General features: G+C 45.4%; 1 protein-coding gene across 1 annotated transcript in view; it reads right to left on the reverse strand.

The window, feature by feature from the left end:
* Positions 1 to 20,024, reverse strand: part of ARID5B (AT-rich interaction domain 5B) — a 97,377-nt gene that overhangs the window by 46,439 nt on the left and 30,914 nt on the right. The window contains exon 4 of the mRNA XM_088526322.1: positions 11,185 to 11,415. Coding sequence (XP_088382448.1) covers positions 11,185 to 11,415 — 231 coding nt within the window. The remainder of the gene's footprint in view (positions 1 to 11,184; positions 11,416 to 20,024) is intronic.

The raw sequence follows: 20,024 nt of genomic DNA on the forward strand, positions 1-20,024 counted from the left end.
CCCGGCAGCCAGCACAGCCCCACGGATCCTCCAGCTCCCCTGCTCCGCGAGCGGATGCTCCCGCTCATTCATCGCAGCCTCCTCTGCTCTCCCGAATATTTCTGATGGTTGCTAGGCAACTATTGTTGCATACATGCATGAGGCATTAATTGTCTGCGCACTTTAAAAGAGGAAAATTCTTTAAAACTGAGGACATCGCCATACCAAAAATAGGATATTTCCTTTACAAAGGGCAACATTCGTGGCTGGGAATGTGGATGGCTGCAGCATGTCAGAGGCTAAGTGAGTCACAGAGCTTACTCATATTCGGCACACATCACAAAAGAAGTATCTTCGGGGGACATTATTTTATTATAAAGTTTTATTTTAAATAAAGCGCTTCAGATCTTGTTTCATCTTCTGACTGCTGTCATTGGGAGACTCGGTGCACATTTTCACTATGAAATTAATGGCCCTGGGTCCCTCCGCCGCTGCAGCCGGCGTTAGGGTGAACGTATCGGCTCGCGATCCTCTACACCCAAAATGGCACCGGCAAGTTTTCCTCTTTGCCACACTTCAAAGGATACTATAGTCTCACTGCCGATGCCAAGTGCTCTGCGCTTCTTACCAGTAAATGTGGATTTCATTTTATAGGGTCTTTTTTTTCCAAAATACATTCCAATGTCATGATCAAGCTCCAAAGACAGTAAACACAGACTTCCATAAATTGACTTAAACTTCTAAACTAAACAACTGTGAGGATTTGCAGCTAGGTAATTTTGTTTTTTCTTGTTTTATAACAAACCCACGTCTATTGTAACTAAACATTCACAATGTACATGCATTCAACCTAATTACAGGGTGCCTTTCAAAACAACCAACACCAAAAAAAGCCCTAAAGAACCATCATTTTTTTGGTAAATCGGAAAAATGATTATGGTTCATTGCAAAATCAGGATGGTATAAAGGAATGAGGGTAATTGTACTACTAATTCTGAGGTAAGAGCTGCTAAAGACCCCAAGTATAATCTTCTCTCTGTTTTTCAAACTTGTGTTCTGCCTCTGTAAAAATACATAATGGGACACAGGCTCATCTAAGTAAGGTTCAGCTGAGGTTATGAGTCCTGAAAGATGAAGTGACTTATTTAATTTCTTAAGTGAGAAACAGAATCAACACCTACTCAAAGTAAACATACCACCCATAGTAAAAATTGTTTGCACTGAGAAATTGACTTTTTATATTGCAGTTGCGAGCCCAGAACAGTGCAGACTGTACGGGATGGCTCCTTAGTGCCCTCCTGATCCAAGTCCAGCAGCGACTGTCAATGCCCCCCATGGCAGTACAGTGATCATCACCATTAGCCTCTTCATGTATTTTCTTACCCTTTCTGTGGGCTGAGGCTGCTGATTTCAAATAAAATCCTCCCCATCTATTACTCACTTGTTGCAAACACCTGCTTTATAATTAACATGCTTTTTGACGCTATTATGCAAAGAGGTAAATGTGCCCTGAAATGTCTGTGAAGGATCCTTAAAGTTCACACGTGAAGTCTGTGAAGGATCTTAAGAGTGTGCAATAGCATATTTAGGTGAACACACAGTGCTCTGATGAAGGTCCTCCAAGGCAGGCAGCCCTTTGTGGTGGGACTGAGACTGGAAAAACAAGGATGAGATTCAAGACACAAGGTATTAGCGGCCACCAAGGCAGGCCTGGGCAAGGAGGCTACAGGGTTCAGTCCCTGCCTCACCTCCTGGGTAATCCTGCACAGGTCGCTGTCTAGCGCTTGGAGCATAAACAACTTCTAGGAAGATTCTGCTTTACTGTAGAATGCAGATTAGATCCAGCAAATCCTACCTTTGCTGGCCCACATGCTACAAATGACACATACTAATAGAGTAACAATAGAGCAACTAATAGAGTAGGTCCAAAACGAGACAGGAGGGGATTTCTGCCTTGAAGACCTATCAACTTCAGAGCGACCGTCAGATGAAGACAGCATCTTTTGGCTGAATACGGATCGTGTCTTCTTAAAGCCAAGCAATAAAGAACCTGCATTATTCCTAGCTACGCTCTTCCCATGGTTAATTACCCCTCACTGCTAAATAATTGTGTCTCATTTCCAGCATAAATTTAGCTGTTTCAACTTGGAAGCACTGGATGCTGCTTGGTACCAAATGGAGGAGCGCTCTGCAGCCCTCCCTCGCGTACACGGAGGGGACTGACATCCACCCGTGCTCCGCTCGCGGCCAAGCCTGCCGTGCCACAGACCCTGCTTTGGATCTTTTCTTAACCCTATCCCGTACTGCAACACGATGGGCAAAGCAGAGGCATGAGAAGCGAGTGCAGCCGAGCTGAAATTGGGAAAAATATCTTTAATAAAGTATTCCTGCTCTCCCGTGATCCTCTGCAGCCTGCAGTTCAGAATAATACATTTGGGTATTAGCGGTGCAGTTATCCCGTCAAATTGTATCACCCTTTTTGCAGTGAGCCATAATCATTTGACTGACTTACCAAAAATGTTAGCTCTTAGGGGTTTTGATAATGATTTCCTCTAGTGCTGTATGCAGCAGTAGTAACACCTCTCTATTTCTTCTTAGTATTCCCCTGCTTATTCATCTAAAAACCAGGTTTGCTCTCCTACCCTAGTCAATTGGTTATCTATCATTACCCTCAGGTAATTTATGGCATTAAGACCAACACAGCAGCCCTGAGGCACAAGAAGTGCTTGCCTGAACACTGAAAGACTGAGATACAGCTATATATGTCCAAGCCCAAACTTCAGTTGAAATCAAAACTCTCACTGCTTCACTGGCTTTTGGCCCGTAATGGGCAATCAATCTATAAAGAAACATTATATAAAGATCTAATTGCTGATGATAAACCTAGAAAAAAGCAGTACTTCTTTTTGAGCTAGATGCTGCCAGTTCTTTTTCTTTCTTTTTTTGCTTATTCGCTACTTCGGCCTAAGAAGCAAGGCCATGCTAAGCAGCCAGCAGCTGTCTCCAGGGGTGCTCATCCCATGGGAGCCCACGCGGGTGCCTCCCCTCGCAGCCACAACTAAAACGGGCTGCCGGGCGCTCCCTTGCTGTTGGCATAAGCGAGACCCACTGCACGCACCCACCACCATCGGTCTGCTCAGGGTTACACAGATGTGACAGGCTAATGAGACCTTCCTCAAACTGCACCAGTGCCAACAGAGAAGAAGGGTCCTCTGAACCAACCCTGCGCTCTCACCTGATCTCAGGGGGTGAAGACCACAGCAAAACTTTCTAATGCCCTCCCCTGTGCCTCTTTTGCCGTTCGCTTTAGCAACGGACACAAACCCATTCGAAGAATCCAGCCACGTGAATTTAAAATCTGCAGAAATCTCATCTACCAGTAATTGCTACTGGAATATTTAAAATTTTAAAAGAAAACAACCGCCAAACCAAACAAAACGCCATTTTTCAATTAATTTTCTTCCTCTGATTCCTCCGCACATTGCATCATCTCCCAATTACTGTGATTTTGCTGAGTGTGCCAGTTTCTTAAAGACACAGCTATAAAATGTATGGACTAATTGTTGAGCCGAGCCGGGGAGCTATTAAAACTGCAATAGTGCAGCACTTCCACTGCGAGTCTATTATTTCTACATGATTGGCTTTGTACAGTCCAACTCATGCAGGGAAACTCTTAGATAAATTAACTCCTTCGTTTTGACATAAACATCAAAGGGAGAATTAAAGGAGAACGAACAGTATTTGCCCCTCCTATTTAAACCACGATGCTCATAACACCCATGCATGTTCCTGGAAAATTACGAATTATTTAAATGGAGAAACTCATTTGCTGCTTTATCAAGACCGTAATACATAAAATTTGGCTCCAGCATTATCTCATTTTCCCATTTCATGTTTCCCTGTTACCTACATGGCAGGGCATGTTTACAGAACTTTATAACTATAATACACAATTCAGTCATTTCTAAACAGCGCTATAAGAGTAAGTCTGAAATGTACACATTTTAAAGATTATTTAGTGAACACCAAACTCTTTCCCAGCTGTTTTACATTTTGAATTTCCCAATAAATGAATAACATACTAAAAAAGCAAACAAGATCTGACATTATTTAGTCTAAGTTTCTAAAATGGCGTAACATCTGTAGCTAAAAACAATTTTGAATAACTATATTTAACTGTAGCAATATCCTATTATTCCGAGTCCGTTTTCCTTGCAGACTGGGTGACTTAACGCCATGTTCAAACACTTCTGCTAATTGTTTGGCCCTTTCACCAGCCAAACTGCAGCAAAGAAAGGGGGGCTGGGGAAGAAATCTGCACCCATATCTTTTATACACCCCCACGTGACCCAGCCTGATGTCTGTGCGGGGCCACCAGTGCTCATCGACACACATCGCTCTGAACGGCTTCTCCGCCAGCAGCAAGTTGACCTTCCACTACTCGCTGCTGCCATTGCCATTAAAATCCCCATGACATCGGCTCCGCCGCTCTCTTTGACCACCTTTTAGCTGCTTTGGAAATACCAAATACCCATTCATTAAACAGCAAAGTTTGCTACGTCCTTACGTAATGGTAGAGTCCCTTTTGCCTTGCCAGCAGCTCGTGAAATGCCTTTGACTCGTGAAGAAACAGAAAAAACAAGAGCAAAGCCCCTCCTCCCCCGCCACACAGCTCCAAATCCGGACTGCTCACTCCTTCCCCGGGAAATCAAGGCTGGGGCCTAATATTAAAAACGCTGCCGCACCCAGGCCAGTTTAGCTCCCTTCCCTGTTTGCCTTATGAAAACGCGGATGCCACAACCCGTGCCAGGGTGGCCCCGCGCGCGGCCGCCTGTCGAGGGCACCTTTTGCCTCGCCACAGGCCCAGGCCGGCCGCGCGCGGGGACAGCGGCCGCGCTGCTGCCACAGGGCTTCCGCTCCCCGCGGCGGCGTCGCCAAAACCGGGAGTCCCACGGAGCGAGATGCGACTGGAGATAAAGAGGCTTTGATCGCGTTTATGGTGCTCAAACGTAGATGGGCAGGGAGGGGGGGGGAACTGCGCTTTTCTTTTTAGTTTTTATGCCCAGCAGTTATCAACTAATTACATGTTAAGAGAAAGAAAAAAAAAAGAGAAAGAAAAAAAACCCAGAAAAAGTTCACATGAGTCATTTATGTGTTTTCATTCTTTGTAAACTTTCTGGCACACCCTATATGCTTCATTTCTTGCTTTAAATAAGTAAGTACTGGAAAATATGCTCAGAATTTGGAGCTAAGGGGAATGACATATTAATTCAGAGTTTGCTTTGTGTAATTTTGCTTCGTCCAGATTTGAAATAAAACTTTAGGGAAACTTAAAATTCGCCTGCAGCCGGTAACTTACAGGCCCCTTCACCCACAGTATCTGGACGTTAACAGCTCTTCCTTTAAGCAACAACAGTGAGTAACATCATTAGCTCCTGTGGTAGCCAGGGATGCTCCCACGAGCCTGAGCAGTCAGGGACCTGGAAGCACAAACTCAGAAGTGGGGGGAAAAAAAAAAGAAAGTAATGAGTAACAGTTACGGTTCCTTAAAATGTGTACATTAACCTCGGTATTGGGAAACTATTTGCTTTGTAGCGGCAGTATCCTCCAATAGAAATAACAACAAATATTTTGGAAACTCCATCCAAAGCCAAAGAGAAATTGCCCAAGTGCCCTCGCACACGAGCTCGGCGTCTCCGTGTGCCTCCCCAGCAGCTCAGGTAAGCTTACAAATGGCCTCTACCTAAAAGACCATTAACTAAAATTACATTTGTTTTTATTGAAAGACAGCCTCAAGTGCTGACATGTAATATATGACATGTGATACATAATAATACTCTTAAACCAGTTCTGACATAATATCTCCCAAGGCATAATAACCACAAATGACTGCTTTAGTTAAGAACTAGCCAGAAGCAAAATAGATCCATGTAAAAGTAGCTTTAACCATAAATACCTCAACAATATTTTATGTCACTTTGTAAAAAAGTTAAAGGAGTCCCATAATAATTAACAACAAAAACTTCATGTTCTTTACAATTGTATGGCGGTTGTGAAAGGTTATTTCATAGTCCCGCAGCTGCCAATGCTGTAAATTATGCAGGCACCAAGAAGCATTAAGGAGAAATAATAGCAATTTAAACTAAGGGCTGACGTAATTCATGATAAACAGTCGTTGGAAAATATTACAATGTTGTCTTTTTTGAGTGGGTTTATTCAGAAGAATGTGACCGTACTCTGACAGAAACCACTTCTTGCCAGTGCGCCGGCGCTGCCGGCCCCGCTGCTCCCCGGGGCCCGGCCACTGCTGCAAAGTGCCCGGGATCCCGCAGGGAGCCGGGCCGGAGCCACGGACCCCCGGAGGTGCCGCCCGTGCGGACCGAAAATGAAAATAAAATGAAATTTTGAAAAAGACAGTTCCCGGCTGCAAAAATGCTACGAGCGGCGCTTTTGCTATGGTTTACAAAAAAAGTGGAGCTCATAGCATGGTTTTGGTAGTCAAGTCATAAAACTATGGAGCGGAAATCCTAGAGATGAGGAGGAGATGCTTGGTCGTGTGCATCTACCGGCACGTTGGCTCCACTTCTACAGAGCGAAAAAATAATCTATCTTAATATTTATCGTGGTTACAGCTATGGCTGCTAAAGAAAAGGCACAGTAATAAGGCAAAAAGAAAAGGGCATTTGTTTCTCCTGAAGTTCTTGCAGGCAGGAAGGTATTTTATCTTACTCTACCACGCATTAGTTGTGTTCACTTAAGAGCTCGCTCTCAACGTTGGGCAGGATTCTGCCCTTGGCCAATGGGTGAAAGTCTCGAGTAAGAGCCCCTGAGTAGCAAGAGGTATTTTGGATTTACGCCACCACAAGTGAGACAGAATGTGGCCCCTTATCAGGGCTTTTTTGCTTTGAGTATACAAATATTTTATGCATTTCAATGAGTGACAGAATGCAAAACTTGCAAATATTTATTTTTAGATGTATGGGGGAAAAGCAATTAGAGCTAAAAATGTTAAGAATGAAGAAATCACTTAACAGAAGCAATTATGTTGGGCATATAAACAGCTCTGCCTTCAGACGCTTTATTCAAATGCTGCAGAGCACACCAGAAAATATCAATTGTTTAAAAAAACTGCAAGTATTTTTTCACAACTGAAAAATCAATCATTATAAACAACATCTGGGGATCATTAATATCTTACTCTACAGTTGGATTAACAAAATAAGAGGTCTGACCAGAATCCAGAACATTTCCAGATTTTCTTTTTCAAGCTAAAAGCTTATGTTTGCAGAGGTGGGCTGGGCAGGGAGAAAGAAATATGCATTTATCTATGTATATTGTGTATAGCACTATTATGCATTAATCATTACTTCCCCTACAGCTATGTCCTGTTTTTGTTTTGAGAGAGTTAAAATTGAAATATTTAGCTAAGCCACTCTATCCAGAGCCTTGGAAAAGATTTGCATATTTTTCAGACTGCTGGAGATGCCACCGAAAAGCTGCACTTGAGCAGGGCCCAGTATCCCCACGAACAAAAGGCCCCCATACTCTTCACATCCTGTTTTTAAATACCAAAACATGCTACCCTTAGCAGAGGTGCACAAACACCGATCCCACCCTAATATCACATGTGTGTTGAAACAGAGAAAGCTGAAAACTGGAAATTTTAAAAATGGCACTGGGGAAAGAGGTCTACAGGCTGCCTTTTCCCTTTTCTGCATGGAGGAGGAGGAAAACTTGCAGTTTTGCTCTGTCCATGAAGGAGGATACAGCTCCCTGTCTGGCTCACGGTACTTCCTGCCATCCTCTGGTGCACGGGGAAACACGGACATCTCCTACACACTCCGACCATGACATTATCACAGGGTTGTTTCCAGAAGCAGATATATGCAGTGTTTGAAAAAAAATCAGAGAAAAAAATATTAAAAGCACCTAGAGCCCTTTTTTTTAAATGGAAAGTTGTCAAATAAAATAAAATAAATGCAATGCATAAAAACTGAACCCAGGCCTTCAGGTAGGAAGAATGTTCTCCCTGCTCCTCCTCCGGCTGGATGCGGCTCCCAAAGGCAAGGACACGAGGCACGCTGACGGAGACCTCGCAGGCGACCACAGCTGGCACCAGCTGATTAATATCCCCGCCACTTGACCAAAATGCTACAAACTTCGGTGCAACAAAACACTCCAGTCCAGGTGGGGGCTCGATACACACGCGATTCCCTTATCGTCCACCTTGGGCCACAGACCGCGGAGCTCTGGCTGCTCCAGAGGAAGGGACATCCCGGCACAGAGCCCTGGCAGGGCAGGGGGACAGGGCCCCTGTCCCAGCCTGGCCTCAACCCCAGCGACGCCAGCGGCCCTGCCGGTAGCCAGCACACAGCAGCACCGCAACGCGGCACTTCAACCAAAAAACATTAAAAATACCTTTCATTCCTGAGCGCAACTTTATCCGTGAGATGGCTTACAGAGAAAAGTCAACTTTGACTCAATAAAGAATGTCACCAACAGGAAAACTCTGCATTTCATTACACTGGAAACATTCTTCTCTCTCTCGCTCTTTTCTTTTTTCTTTTTAGGCTCATTTTACACGCAGGGTTTTGTTTTGTTATGTTTTTCCCCTAAACAACTGATTGTATCTATGAGTCACCAAGTTCTGCTAAGCTGAGATGCATAACGAAAGCAAAGGCGAGATTTCAGCTGTGCCGGAAGCAGCGGTCCCGCTCGGCGCCTCGACGGAGCCCGCTGCACCCCACGTGCTTCTTGCTCTGTTTTCCCAGCGCGAGCAACATGGAGCTAGGCTATGGAGCAGGAGAGGGGTGAGCAGGGAAGCGGGGCTTGCAGTGCCTTGGCACATTTGTTTTTTTTTCAATGAGCAGTTTCTCTGTGCGCCGCTCTTTTTATGGTAAAATGGAGAAGTTTCATTTCTCAGAGGAAAAGATGATATTAATACCCCGGCGTGATGCAGTTCTCTTCACTTTTGTGTATAAAATATTTTCTAAAAATTTGGCCTTTACACATAAAAATAAAACTTTAAACCTCCTTTTGGGGCTGAGCAAGCGTTTACAGTACCCCAGGGACCAAACAGCTTTTTTAATAGCATATTGGACCCAGCATGCTATAAAAGTAATCCAGGACAATTTAAAATTTACCAAACAGAACTAAAAAATAGACCAGAAATAAATGCTTCGAGTTTCCCTTGCGCTTCGGCACATGCACCGGCCAGCGCACGCTCCGGCTGCCCCCGGCGGGCAGCAGGGACAGCACCCTGACCCGGGACAGCAAAGCGTCCTGAGAAACGGCCTCGCCACCACAAATCTCCCTTTTCTTCCTCGTGTGCCGCTGTGTTTTTTTGTGTTTGCATTGCAGAACAAGGAGGGACAAACAAGGGTCTGGGGAGGAGGAGCCAGGGGAGAACAACATGTTTTTATTGCAAATGCATAATAAGAGCAGGGAGAATACTTCCTGGAAAAACATTTCTCTCCATTAAACCCATGCAGCGAGGCCGCTGGCAGCTGCAGCGAACAGGCCTTGCCCGCGGCTCGCGGCGCCCGCGCTTCCCCACCTCTGTCCCTCCGCGCGCTCCCCGCCTGCAGGGGCGAGCCAAAGGCGCCCGCAGCTCTTCCTAGGCACCTTTGAGGAATTTTGGTCACAATTCTGTAATCTGGTCTCCCCCTCCGATTCGGCGGATAAACGCCAGGGCCTTGGAGTAATCCATTTATCTGCTGTACCACCCTGCCTCTGTTTAGATTCAGCAGTCATCGCGTTCCACATGTGACATCAATCTACATGATATCAATGTAAACTGTTTGTATAACAAAGTGTTGCACATTTTATTGTCCTGCCAGGAAAGAAAGGGATAAAATAACACTTTGCCCATTGCCTTTGACGAAGGTAACATAATTGACACCATGCATTTTGCAATATAGGAGCTGAACGATATATTGGGCAGTGTTTGCCTTCCTAAAACAGCAGGGCGCGCGAATTTTACCACATCATTATTTGCATTTACAAAAAACAAAAACAAAAACAAAAAGACTTCTAAAGAGTAGTGTGTTTTTTTTTTTTTTTTTTTACAGGCATTACAAGATCTGCTTCCTAAACCAAACTAAGTTTTAAATACACATAATTAATTTCTATTGCAAAGATTGCCGTGGCTCTGGTTTGATAATGAGATAATTGCCTTGCAAAGGTCAAGAGAACAGCACAGATAGCTCTGGGAGAGCAAACAAAGCACTTGCTATGGTTCGCAAAGCATCATTCTGCATCACTCCACATCGCTTTGATTCATCTATTACTAATATTCCATGATATACTTGCATTATGGATCCAACCACTGCAGCAAACCTGTAATCAAGGAGTGACCCCGAACAAAACACTCTACCGCAAACAGATGGTACACTCGTCGCACGCCTTCCAGCCTAACGTGACCTTTCCCATATATGAAGGATAGTTAATTAAAGTTGAACTTTATATTCTGAGGTGGATCTTAAGGTAAATAAAAATCAAGATGATACTACTGTGTTAGCAAACCAAACTTCCACGTAATTCCTTCTTTCTTTTTTGCATACCCCCCAGCAACCACTATGTTCATTCACTCAAAAGCCAATTTTTGCTGTGACTGCATGTGGGTTTACTAGTTTGGGCCCAACGCTGCAAGCCTGGCATCACTGACCACAGCTAAAGACATGGCACTAGACCTGTGCCTGGAGCTACCATGGCCAATAGGGAAGGCACCCCTGCCACACATCCAGCAGCACATCCTCTGCCACTTGGGCTGGTCTTACTAAAAAAGGTGCTAAATCACCCCGCAGCTCTCGCAGCCTCGGGGAGCAGCAGCGAGCTCTCCACACTCCTTGAATTAAGAGATCACCTCCCGGACCTGCCTCTGCACATGCAAAGTCAAGCTCCTCGCATGGCAGAGCTCCCACGGAAAGGCTGCCTTCCAGGAAGACCAGGACTGCACCGTCAAGCGCGGTCGCTTCTCCGGCCCTGCCTGGGAGCGCGGCTGTGCTTGAGCAGCGCGCGGCCGTAGCAGCGGGGCGCACGGCAAGGCTCTGCTCCATTGCATTTGTTAGCATATGGTACCAACAGCAACTTTGCAAAAATAAATACCAGTGGCTCGCACTTCCTCCTCGAAAAACAGTGGACATTTAAGCTGAACAAAAACATCATTACTTGAAAGAAAAATAAAATAGATGTGAAGTGACTTACCAAACTCATCACATATACTTTCATTTTCTATAAGAGTTGGATGATCAAATGTATCCCGACAGTAGAAGATTTGGGGGTTCTTGCTTGTTACTGCAATGCCACCCAGGGCTAAAACAAACTGGTCTGTTAGCACTGAAGAAGGCTTGTCCTGAATGCGCTTTAACATGGAGCGGTATCGACAGTACTGGGGGTAGCTGAGAATTAGCAGGTTTGAATCTTCATCATCCTCACCTGGAAGAAAAGAAAAAACAAGTACACTTAATAGATCAAGATCCTAAACAAAGGCTGGTCAACGGGAGAACATCTCAGAAAACTTCAAGTCAATAGGGAAAGTCTTGTGCTTGTCTCAAGACCGATCTTTCATAACAGGGCGGGTTTTGAAAGGAAAGTAAAAAATATATACAAAAAGATGGTTAGTGAAACAGCTGCTTCTCTGGCTTTCTGTCCTGTTCTCCCAGCCTTTGGCTCAAAGACTCTGCTCTCCTGAGTAAGAAAACACCGCTCGGCAGAAGCTACCCAGTGGATTGAACCAACGCGTTCCCCGTTTCCCGGCACTTTGCCGGCTCTGTTGCTTTGATTGAATTATTTCCTGTCATTTTACTCAGCTCCCTACACAATCTCATTGAGTTGGTCTTTACACGATTTAACATCTTTTGAAAATAATATATATATATATATTTTCCGGAATGAAGAGCAATCAATTCGCTTTGAAGTATTTCATACTGGCAGCCACAGAAAAGCCCCTGGGTAAGGAGGTGGACTCCCAAAATGCTCATGCTGCCTCTAGGTAGACTCAAAATACAAAGCCCCTTAGAGGCGAGTCCTCTTCACTGCACGGGCGTTTTAACGATGCTGGCATAAAGGCGGCACAGTCAAGATGCGCCGCACGCTGAGCAGCAGGAAAGGCAGCAGCACAGGAGCCAAGGTGCGAACACGAGGAGCTGCTCGTGGGCAGGCGTGCAGCCCGCAAGCAGCAGCGCCTCGCTGGAGGATGCAGCTCCACTCTGAGCACCAGCTAACTCAGCTACTTTTTCTGCCAGAGACAAAAGGTCTCTTACTTAAACCCATTACCCATGCCAAAATCGCCTTCCTTACCCTTAAAGTCAAAATCACGTCCCATATCGGAAGCAATGTCCAATCAGTTCTCACCCAACCACACACAACAGCACAACTCATCTTGATTTGCGTGTGAAAATGTTGACACAGAAAAGGCTAAATTTTATGAATGTAGTCTCTGGAAGCAGATCTATCACCCAGCAGGTCACCACTGCAGACCAAGGCAACGCTGCAAAGAGCTCAAGCCAGCACAGCCATTGGGGTAGGGCTGTTGGTAGAAGGACAGATCTTGAAAGCGATCATTTCTGAAAACCCCGAGTGCTGCCCACTACCCCTGAATCTGGCGGGAACATCGAAACAGTTTGTGTATTTAAAAAAAAAAAAATCACAAAAATACACATTGCAATACATAGCAAACGGCATTAATATTACTCTTCCAAGAAAATGTAACCTGTGATTCTAAAAACTCTGCTGGTCAAAAAGGATGTGATTTTGAAGCAAGCAAGTGCCCTGTAAGGCTACCCAAGAATATGCTGGGGCGCTGCTCCCGGGAATAAGGAGGCCTTCCTCTCCATCAGGAAACTGTGACCAGGAAAAGCACGTGATCCACCCACGGGCACCTCGGGGAGCTCTGTGCAGACTGGCCTGACGGTCGCTACCGCTTCACACGTTCGTGTGGATGGCGAGGGGCTGGCACTGCTCACCAGGCAGCACCTCTCATGCCAGGATGTGGTCGGAGTTTTTTTCTCTCTTTCTTTCTTTCTTTTTTTTTTTTTTTTTTTTTTTAAGACGGGGTTTATATAAATTCATGTCCCACATGCCTTTGTAGTAAACCACTGGTTTCTAGACCAACATGCTCTAAGTGACTGCACTGAATTCTATAAACTTTCTATCACCTGACGCGTTACCTCAAACCCGTGTCGTACACTCAAATCAGAGCATTTTTCGCAGGATTGCTCGTGCAACTCCAGCGAATACTTGGTGATGCACTTCTTTCCCTTCGCTACTCACCCCAGGTTCAGGAGGTAAATTTAAGCATGAATAAGGACTGCATGAAGCAAAGACGTGTTTAGCGAGAGGTGTTCCTGGAACAAAACGCTGTTCCCCCCAGCATGCTCCCGCAGGCAGGGAGGAATCAAAGCAGACCAATCCCTAATAAAACATAAGTCCAAAGAAGAAGCATTTTTCTTCCAGCAAAATCTAGCACATGGCATGTAATGGTGAGCTTGGTGCTTATCTTTGATGAGGATGATCAGAAAGCCTGAACTAGTGCAAGGGGAGAGCGAAACGTTAACCGCCTGCCATTACGAGCAAGAAAAAACAACGTAATTCCTAATTAAGATCTTAATAAAGCAAGATGCAGAATTTCAGAGTCTGGCTTTAGCTTCAGTAAAGTCAACACTGTAAAAGATAAAGCCTACAGGACGCCGCTCGGAAGATCCAACCGAAATTACTCTAATCCCGCGCTTATATCATAATTACATGTTTTAATAATCCCCTTCAATGTCAGTTTTTCATTCGGGTCTGCGTTTGGGGGCTGTGAGCAGAGAAGGTGCCGTTGCGGCGGGGGCGGTTGGGCTGGGTTCCCCGTTCCTCAAGGGGCCATGGTGAGCGGGAGAGGCACCAAACGCCAAGCACAGGGAATCTGTGCGAGAACTGACTTCAGAGCAGCACAGACATTTAAAAAAAAAAGAAAAAATGCGATGCGAGGCAATTAAAGGCCAAAGAAAAAAAGAAAAAGAAAAAAAGCAAGACTGCTAAAAACTTGAATTCCTAAAAAAGCCACGCAGAGCCAGACCTATTTAGAGAAAGAACGGAGAAATACAAAACCGTAACTCGCTTTTTGTTTGCTTGTTTCGGAAACATCAGGCTGTAATGTTATTGCTAATCTACTCCCAACATCAGTAAGCATTTTTTTTTTCTGTAAAAAGACCTTCACACCAGGAATTTATAGAGCTTGATGGAAAAACTATGCATGTTCCTTCCTGTACCTAATTACCTCAACTGCAAAATCTGCCAAGTATTCTGCCCTTTAGTTCTTTTAATCGTATTAGTGCAAATGCATTTGGATGCCAACAGAAACAAACATTTAAAGATTTTTGCTTAAAAGACTCCAAATATGTATGGGGCTGCTGCGAGGAGTGCACAGTTCCCGCTTCCTCCCCGAAAACACAGGATTTTTTTTTCAGAAGAAACATGGATTTTTTCCTCTTGTAAGACTAAATGTCTAGTTTCAACCCAATTTAAGTAAAATAATGTCAATATGAGCTGCTCTCACAATGATTTATGCTACCTTCTGTTACTTTATTACATTAGACATTCCTTTCTCCGCGCTTTATACTTTTCCCGGTGCTCCTAGCAACCACATAAAGGCTGCTCACCAACTTTACGCACTTGGCACGCTTCCAGCCTCCGCTGTTATTGATAATTATATTGAAGTTTCAATTTAATTGCTACTCTGTTGTGACACGGAATATTTTTTGCAATTAGGCATTTCCCATTTTCTGTCCATTCATTTTTTTTTTGTATTACTGTAAATGATTTTCTTCCAGAAAACATAAGCACAACGACGACACGGGTAAGCCTATGTGCATCTGTTACCAGCATTACCAGCACTGCAATGGGGGAAAAAAAATTATGAAAAAAAAATTGTGAATATAATTTCTCGGAAGGTAATTTTCTTTTCAGTTTAAGCGCTCTTATTCTTCTTACAGTTGCTCAATGATTTCCTGTTCTAATTACAAGACATTATACAGAAAGTCGTTTTTTAAAAAGGAAATGCGCCAGAGTGGGAGGCCGAACAGCGCCGCACGCTTTGCTCTGTTTACAATTCCAAACTTGTGCTGCAATTTTATCAATCCTCTGCTCTACCTTTCTGCAACGTCCTCTACAGCGAATCTGCAATCTTTCACGGCAGTTAACACAAATGTATACATCAAAGAGGAAAACACACTTGCAGTTAAACTGCAGGGGAAAGAAGAAAAAAAGATCTTTTTTTTTTCCCCCGCACTGTAGCTGTTGAATTGGCGGCAGGCCAAGCCTAGGAGTGGAAAATATTAAAAAGTGAAAAAAAAAAAACCCTAAGAAAAAAAAAGAAAGAAGAAAGCTTGATTAAAAAGCGAGAGAAGAGATATTCAGTTCTAAATCTAAATGAATAAGCCACAAACTATTTCATAAAAACATACTGTGACGTAAATTACACATCAGTGTTGCACTGTTGTGGTTATTTTGAGCAATGGCTGTACTGTAAGTCAGCTGGTAAAACCCCACCCTTAATGATTTTGTAATTCTCCATACAGCAATCAAGCGGCGCAGTCATGAAATTGCCAAGAAGGAAAACAGACAGAGCTGCACAGAGTTTGTAATAAAAAGATAATGTACTTTTAACATAACAGAAATAGAAGATCGGTTTTATTAACTAAAAAAACTACTTGAAAGGTCCCAAGCTTGCCATTTGCTATGACAAATGTTAACATAGGTCTTTGCAAGACAAGCCATGGGAGCACCAGGGGAAGGGGCACACGGGTAGGGCCCCGACGCGCAGGGAGCGCGTGATACCTGCAAGAGCCGGCGATGCCCGAGGAAGCCGCGGTGCCCGGCGCCGGCCTCCCTCCCACGCAGGGCTGCGGCGCTGCCCTCCTGCACGGCGCTGCCCCTCTGCACTGCACTGCCCCTCTGCACGGTGCTGCCCCCCTGCACGGTGCTGCCCTCCTGCACTGCACTGCCCCCCTGCACTGCGCTGCCCCCCTGCACTGCACTGCCCCCCTGCACTGCGCTGCCCCCCTGCACGGCGCTGCCCCCCTGCACGGTGCTGCCCTCCTGCACTGCACTGCCCCCCTGCACGGCGCTGCCCCCCTGCACTGCGCTGCCCCCCTGCACGGCGCTGCCCCCCTGCACGGTGCTGCCCTCCTGCACTGCGCAGCCCTCCTGCACGGCGCTGCCCCCCTGCACGGCGCTGCCCCCCTGCACAGCGCTGCCCCTCTGCACGGCGCTGCCCCTCTGCACTGCGCTGCCCCCCTGCACTGCGCTGCCCCCCTGCACTGCACTGCCCCCCTGCACGGCGTGCGCTCTCCTGGGGGCTCCATGGGGCTCATCGCTGCTCTCGTGCCCAGCCACACCGTGAAGGTGCAGCAGGCGCCCCAGCCAGCGGTGAGGAGTCCAGACACTCCTAGTGAAACCTGGGAGGGTTAGCTGGGCTGACCCGACACGGCTACGGCTGCGGGACCCATGGGTCACCTCCTCCTCCAGAGCTGCTGCTCCTCCACTAACTGCTGCAACCAGCTGAGGCCAAAGGGGAAGCTCGCAGAGCAAATGTGGATGAAATGAGTTTCACTCCCACAACAACGTAGCCTGCCCTGGGCCAAAGCAATGGTCCAGATATGTGCCAAAGAACCAGCTCCTAAGATAGGAGCCGATCCTCCATCCCCTATTCTGCTCCTTCGGCAGGGACCTTCTGCAGCACCAGCCTGGAGAAAGCAGGCGTAGAAGAGATGAAGACAAGTGCAGCTCATCCACCAAAACCAACGGGTTTGGTGTGGGACGGACAGACCCTGCACATCTCAAACCTGTCCATTCAAGTAACATCCTATGGGGAGACAGAACAGATTTCCAGCAGACAGAAACAAATCAGTACAAAACTACCTAAAAAAAGGGAAATCCTCAAAACTGCAAGAAAAACAAAACCCAACGGAAGGGTAGAAGAGTTAGTAGAGGGAAGAAGATATTGGAGCTTTATGAACTCAAAAACCTTAAGACAAATGTTGAAATGAGAACACCTTTCCATATCACCACCAGTTACAACCTGCCAAATACTCTCCAATCATGAGCCAGATAATCACAGCTGGCCAAGCCGCCATACACACATCCCCAGGCATTCCTGAGAGAGCGGACGGTTCTTCCCAAAGAAGCAGCCTTGGCAGGACACTTCTGGCAGGCTCCTTTCTTGACCAGCTCACACCCTGAATCCTCCCACAGGACTCCCCTCTCCCTGCACAACGCAGCTGTGACCTGCGAGCAAGAACTGAGGAGTTCAGACACCATCATCACCATCACCATCACAAAATTGCCTCTCCGCACTCCTGCTCATGTCTGCTGATTAGGGAGAGACCTTTACTGAATCCAGCTCTTCCAATGCACCCTAACTTTTCACTCCCACAGTCTTTGTTCGCTCTGGAAATATGACTTGGTATACCGTGACTCTCTAATTAATTACATGACCTAAAATATTAATACAAGAATCATATTTCTCTCACAGATGAATGCAAATACAATAATGATTTAGCCCCATGAGACAGGACTAGAAATCTGTGTTTTGGGGCTTAAATAAATTTTGGTAAATTATCGACACAACAGGGATACTGCTTTGCTGGCAGGCCCACCGCTACTCATCCTCGCTTTGAGAAACCCCCTCCATTTGAATGCTAATGCAATCAAGAACAAAGGCAACATGTTGCAGTAGAGGGAACGCAGTGATTACAGTTATGTTTACCAGATAATGACAGTATTAACAAGTTGCCATGTAATTCTTATGTGGACGTTTGCCTGCTTGATTTTGCTTTTAAATTGATCAAAAGACGAAAGATATTTTGCCAATACACACAATAAAATGCACAGAGCCTTTCTGGATGTATCATGTTTTTCTTTTTTTTTTTTTTTCTCCTTGTAAGGAGGACAGAGAACTAATTCTCAGAATTTCATGTCGCTTGCACAGCCCTCTGTTTTCTGTCACGGTGCCAGAAGAACATCAGCAGTTCAGAGAATTCCTCAGATTAGTTGAACATTTGAAAGAAAGAGTACACTTACAAACCTACTGGAGATGGAAACTACTGTTCAATCTAACAGTAATACAGTCATTAACAAAAAAAAATCTAATGTGTACTTAAAGTACATGGCTGAGGAATATTTTACAGCTGGTGATTTGGATGTGATTTGTTCTAGTCCTTCTTAACGGGCACAAAACCGAGCATGTTGATTGATGATTGACAGCAGATCCATATTATCAAATCTCCCATAATATTTATCTCGTTAAATCACTTTGAATTCAAATCTTAAATCCAATTTTTGTAGGAGATGGAAGAAATTTAATACTGAAAAAGTTCCCAGACAGGCATCCGACGTCCTTTTTTCATACCCTGATCCAATACTCAGCTGTTCCTGGCTGCAGCTCCCCGGTTTCTCCCACGCCTTGGGAAGCAGGTTTATGAGAAGCTGCTAGACCCCAAAGCAGGGTGATCGACAGTCGTCATTTCCAGCTTTTACACAACCCTTTCATCCCTATCTGCTTTATCAAGATGAGTAAAATCTATTATCCCCATTACACAGACAGAGAAACTGAGACGGGGGACCTCAGAGGCTTTCTCCCACAACATCGAGCAGCTTGGAGGACAACCAAGAGAGCAAAGAGCCCTGGTGGAAATCCCCGTCCATGGCTACTCCTGCCTAGGGCACAGTCTTCCCAGGTTTCCTCCGGCCCCAGCTGGCCCTGCCTGCCTCATGCCCAAAGTCTTCTTCTCCCTTGTTTCTCAAGCGATAGGAGTAGGTCAGCCCACATCCAAAGAGCAACAATGCCTACAGCAAAACCACTCTTCTCATGACATAAAAGGCTTTTAGACTGCCCTGCTAAGTTGTTAAAGCAGATGGAGATGAGGAAGTGGGGACCGACTGGGGACGCAGGAGATGCCGTCTGTGCTCCCGGACGCTCTGGGTCAGGCAGCCCATTTGGGCTGAATGTGCATCAGCTTTAAAACAAGCATTTGTCCTGGTTGTCGTGGTTACTGATAAGCAGCTTCAGTTCTGCCGATGACAAAAAGAAGGGAGAATTTAAAAGGGGAGGGGAGGCTGAAAACGTAATTTGGTAATATGACGAAGCCAAGAATAGGAATTAAATCACATTAAACAAGCCAATTGTACTGTCAATGGCTCTGCCTCTCTGTATTTGCCTTTAAATCATCTAAGGCTCTAACATGGCAGCTGCTTCAGTTTTAACAAACAAACAGTAAAAATCCCTTTTAATAACGAAAGGAAATAATGATATACTTTGCTTTAGCTGAATTCAAACATAATTTAATTTTTCCTGAGGTGAAATTTGCACAGAGAACAATCAGATAATAAGCGTTATCATTCTCATAGACAAAACTGAACCAGCACTTTGCAATTCAAAGTGCTATTTAATGCACCGTTTTCAGCAATCGCTGAACACCATCCAACACGCCACCCAACCACACTTCACTCCCTACGTGCAAAGCCTCATCCTGCAGAGATCTGGGCACACGAGCGCCGTTACAGACCCAGCAAGCTCCGCCGCTCCTCTGGCCCTCGTTCTGCACGTCCTAATGCTGTTTCATGAACGTGCTCAAATCCAGCAACTTTTCCATACACAATACCTTCTCGTCACCATCAGCAGCACTATTACTATCACATACTACTACTATTCTTCAATGTTTTGGTTTGTTCCGAAGCGTAGGTAGGTCTGCATAGAGAAAACCCTGGAGAAAGCCACACATGAGCCTCGGAGAGACCAGCAACGAGAGCCGTGGCTGGGAGAGAGGCCTGGGGTTTTTACAGCGAGGGCAATTTAACCACCAGCATGACAAGAGGAAGGAAGGAAGGAAGGAAGGAAGGAAGGAAGGAGGGAAGAGCTGCCCCAATATTGTGTTCACGACTGCATTTTGGGTGCAAGAGACTCTTAATTCAGTTATTTTCAACCCGTGGTCTGTGACTTCGCCCCTGTGCTGTAGAAGTCCATGAGGCTTCGGACTACTGGACACTTCCACGCTCACTTTGGG

This window comes from Tinamus guttatus, unplaced genomic scaffold (assembly GCF_059628265.1).
Source record: "Tinamus guttatus ecotype Peru unplaced genomic scaffold, ASM5962826v1 Tinamus_guttatus_pri_ptg000246l, whole genome shotgun sequence".
NCBI lineage: Eukaryota > Metazoa > Chordata > Aves > Tinamiformes > Tinamidae > Tinamus > Tinamus guttatus.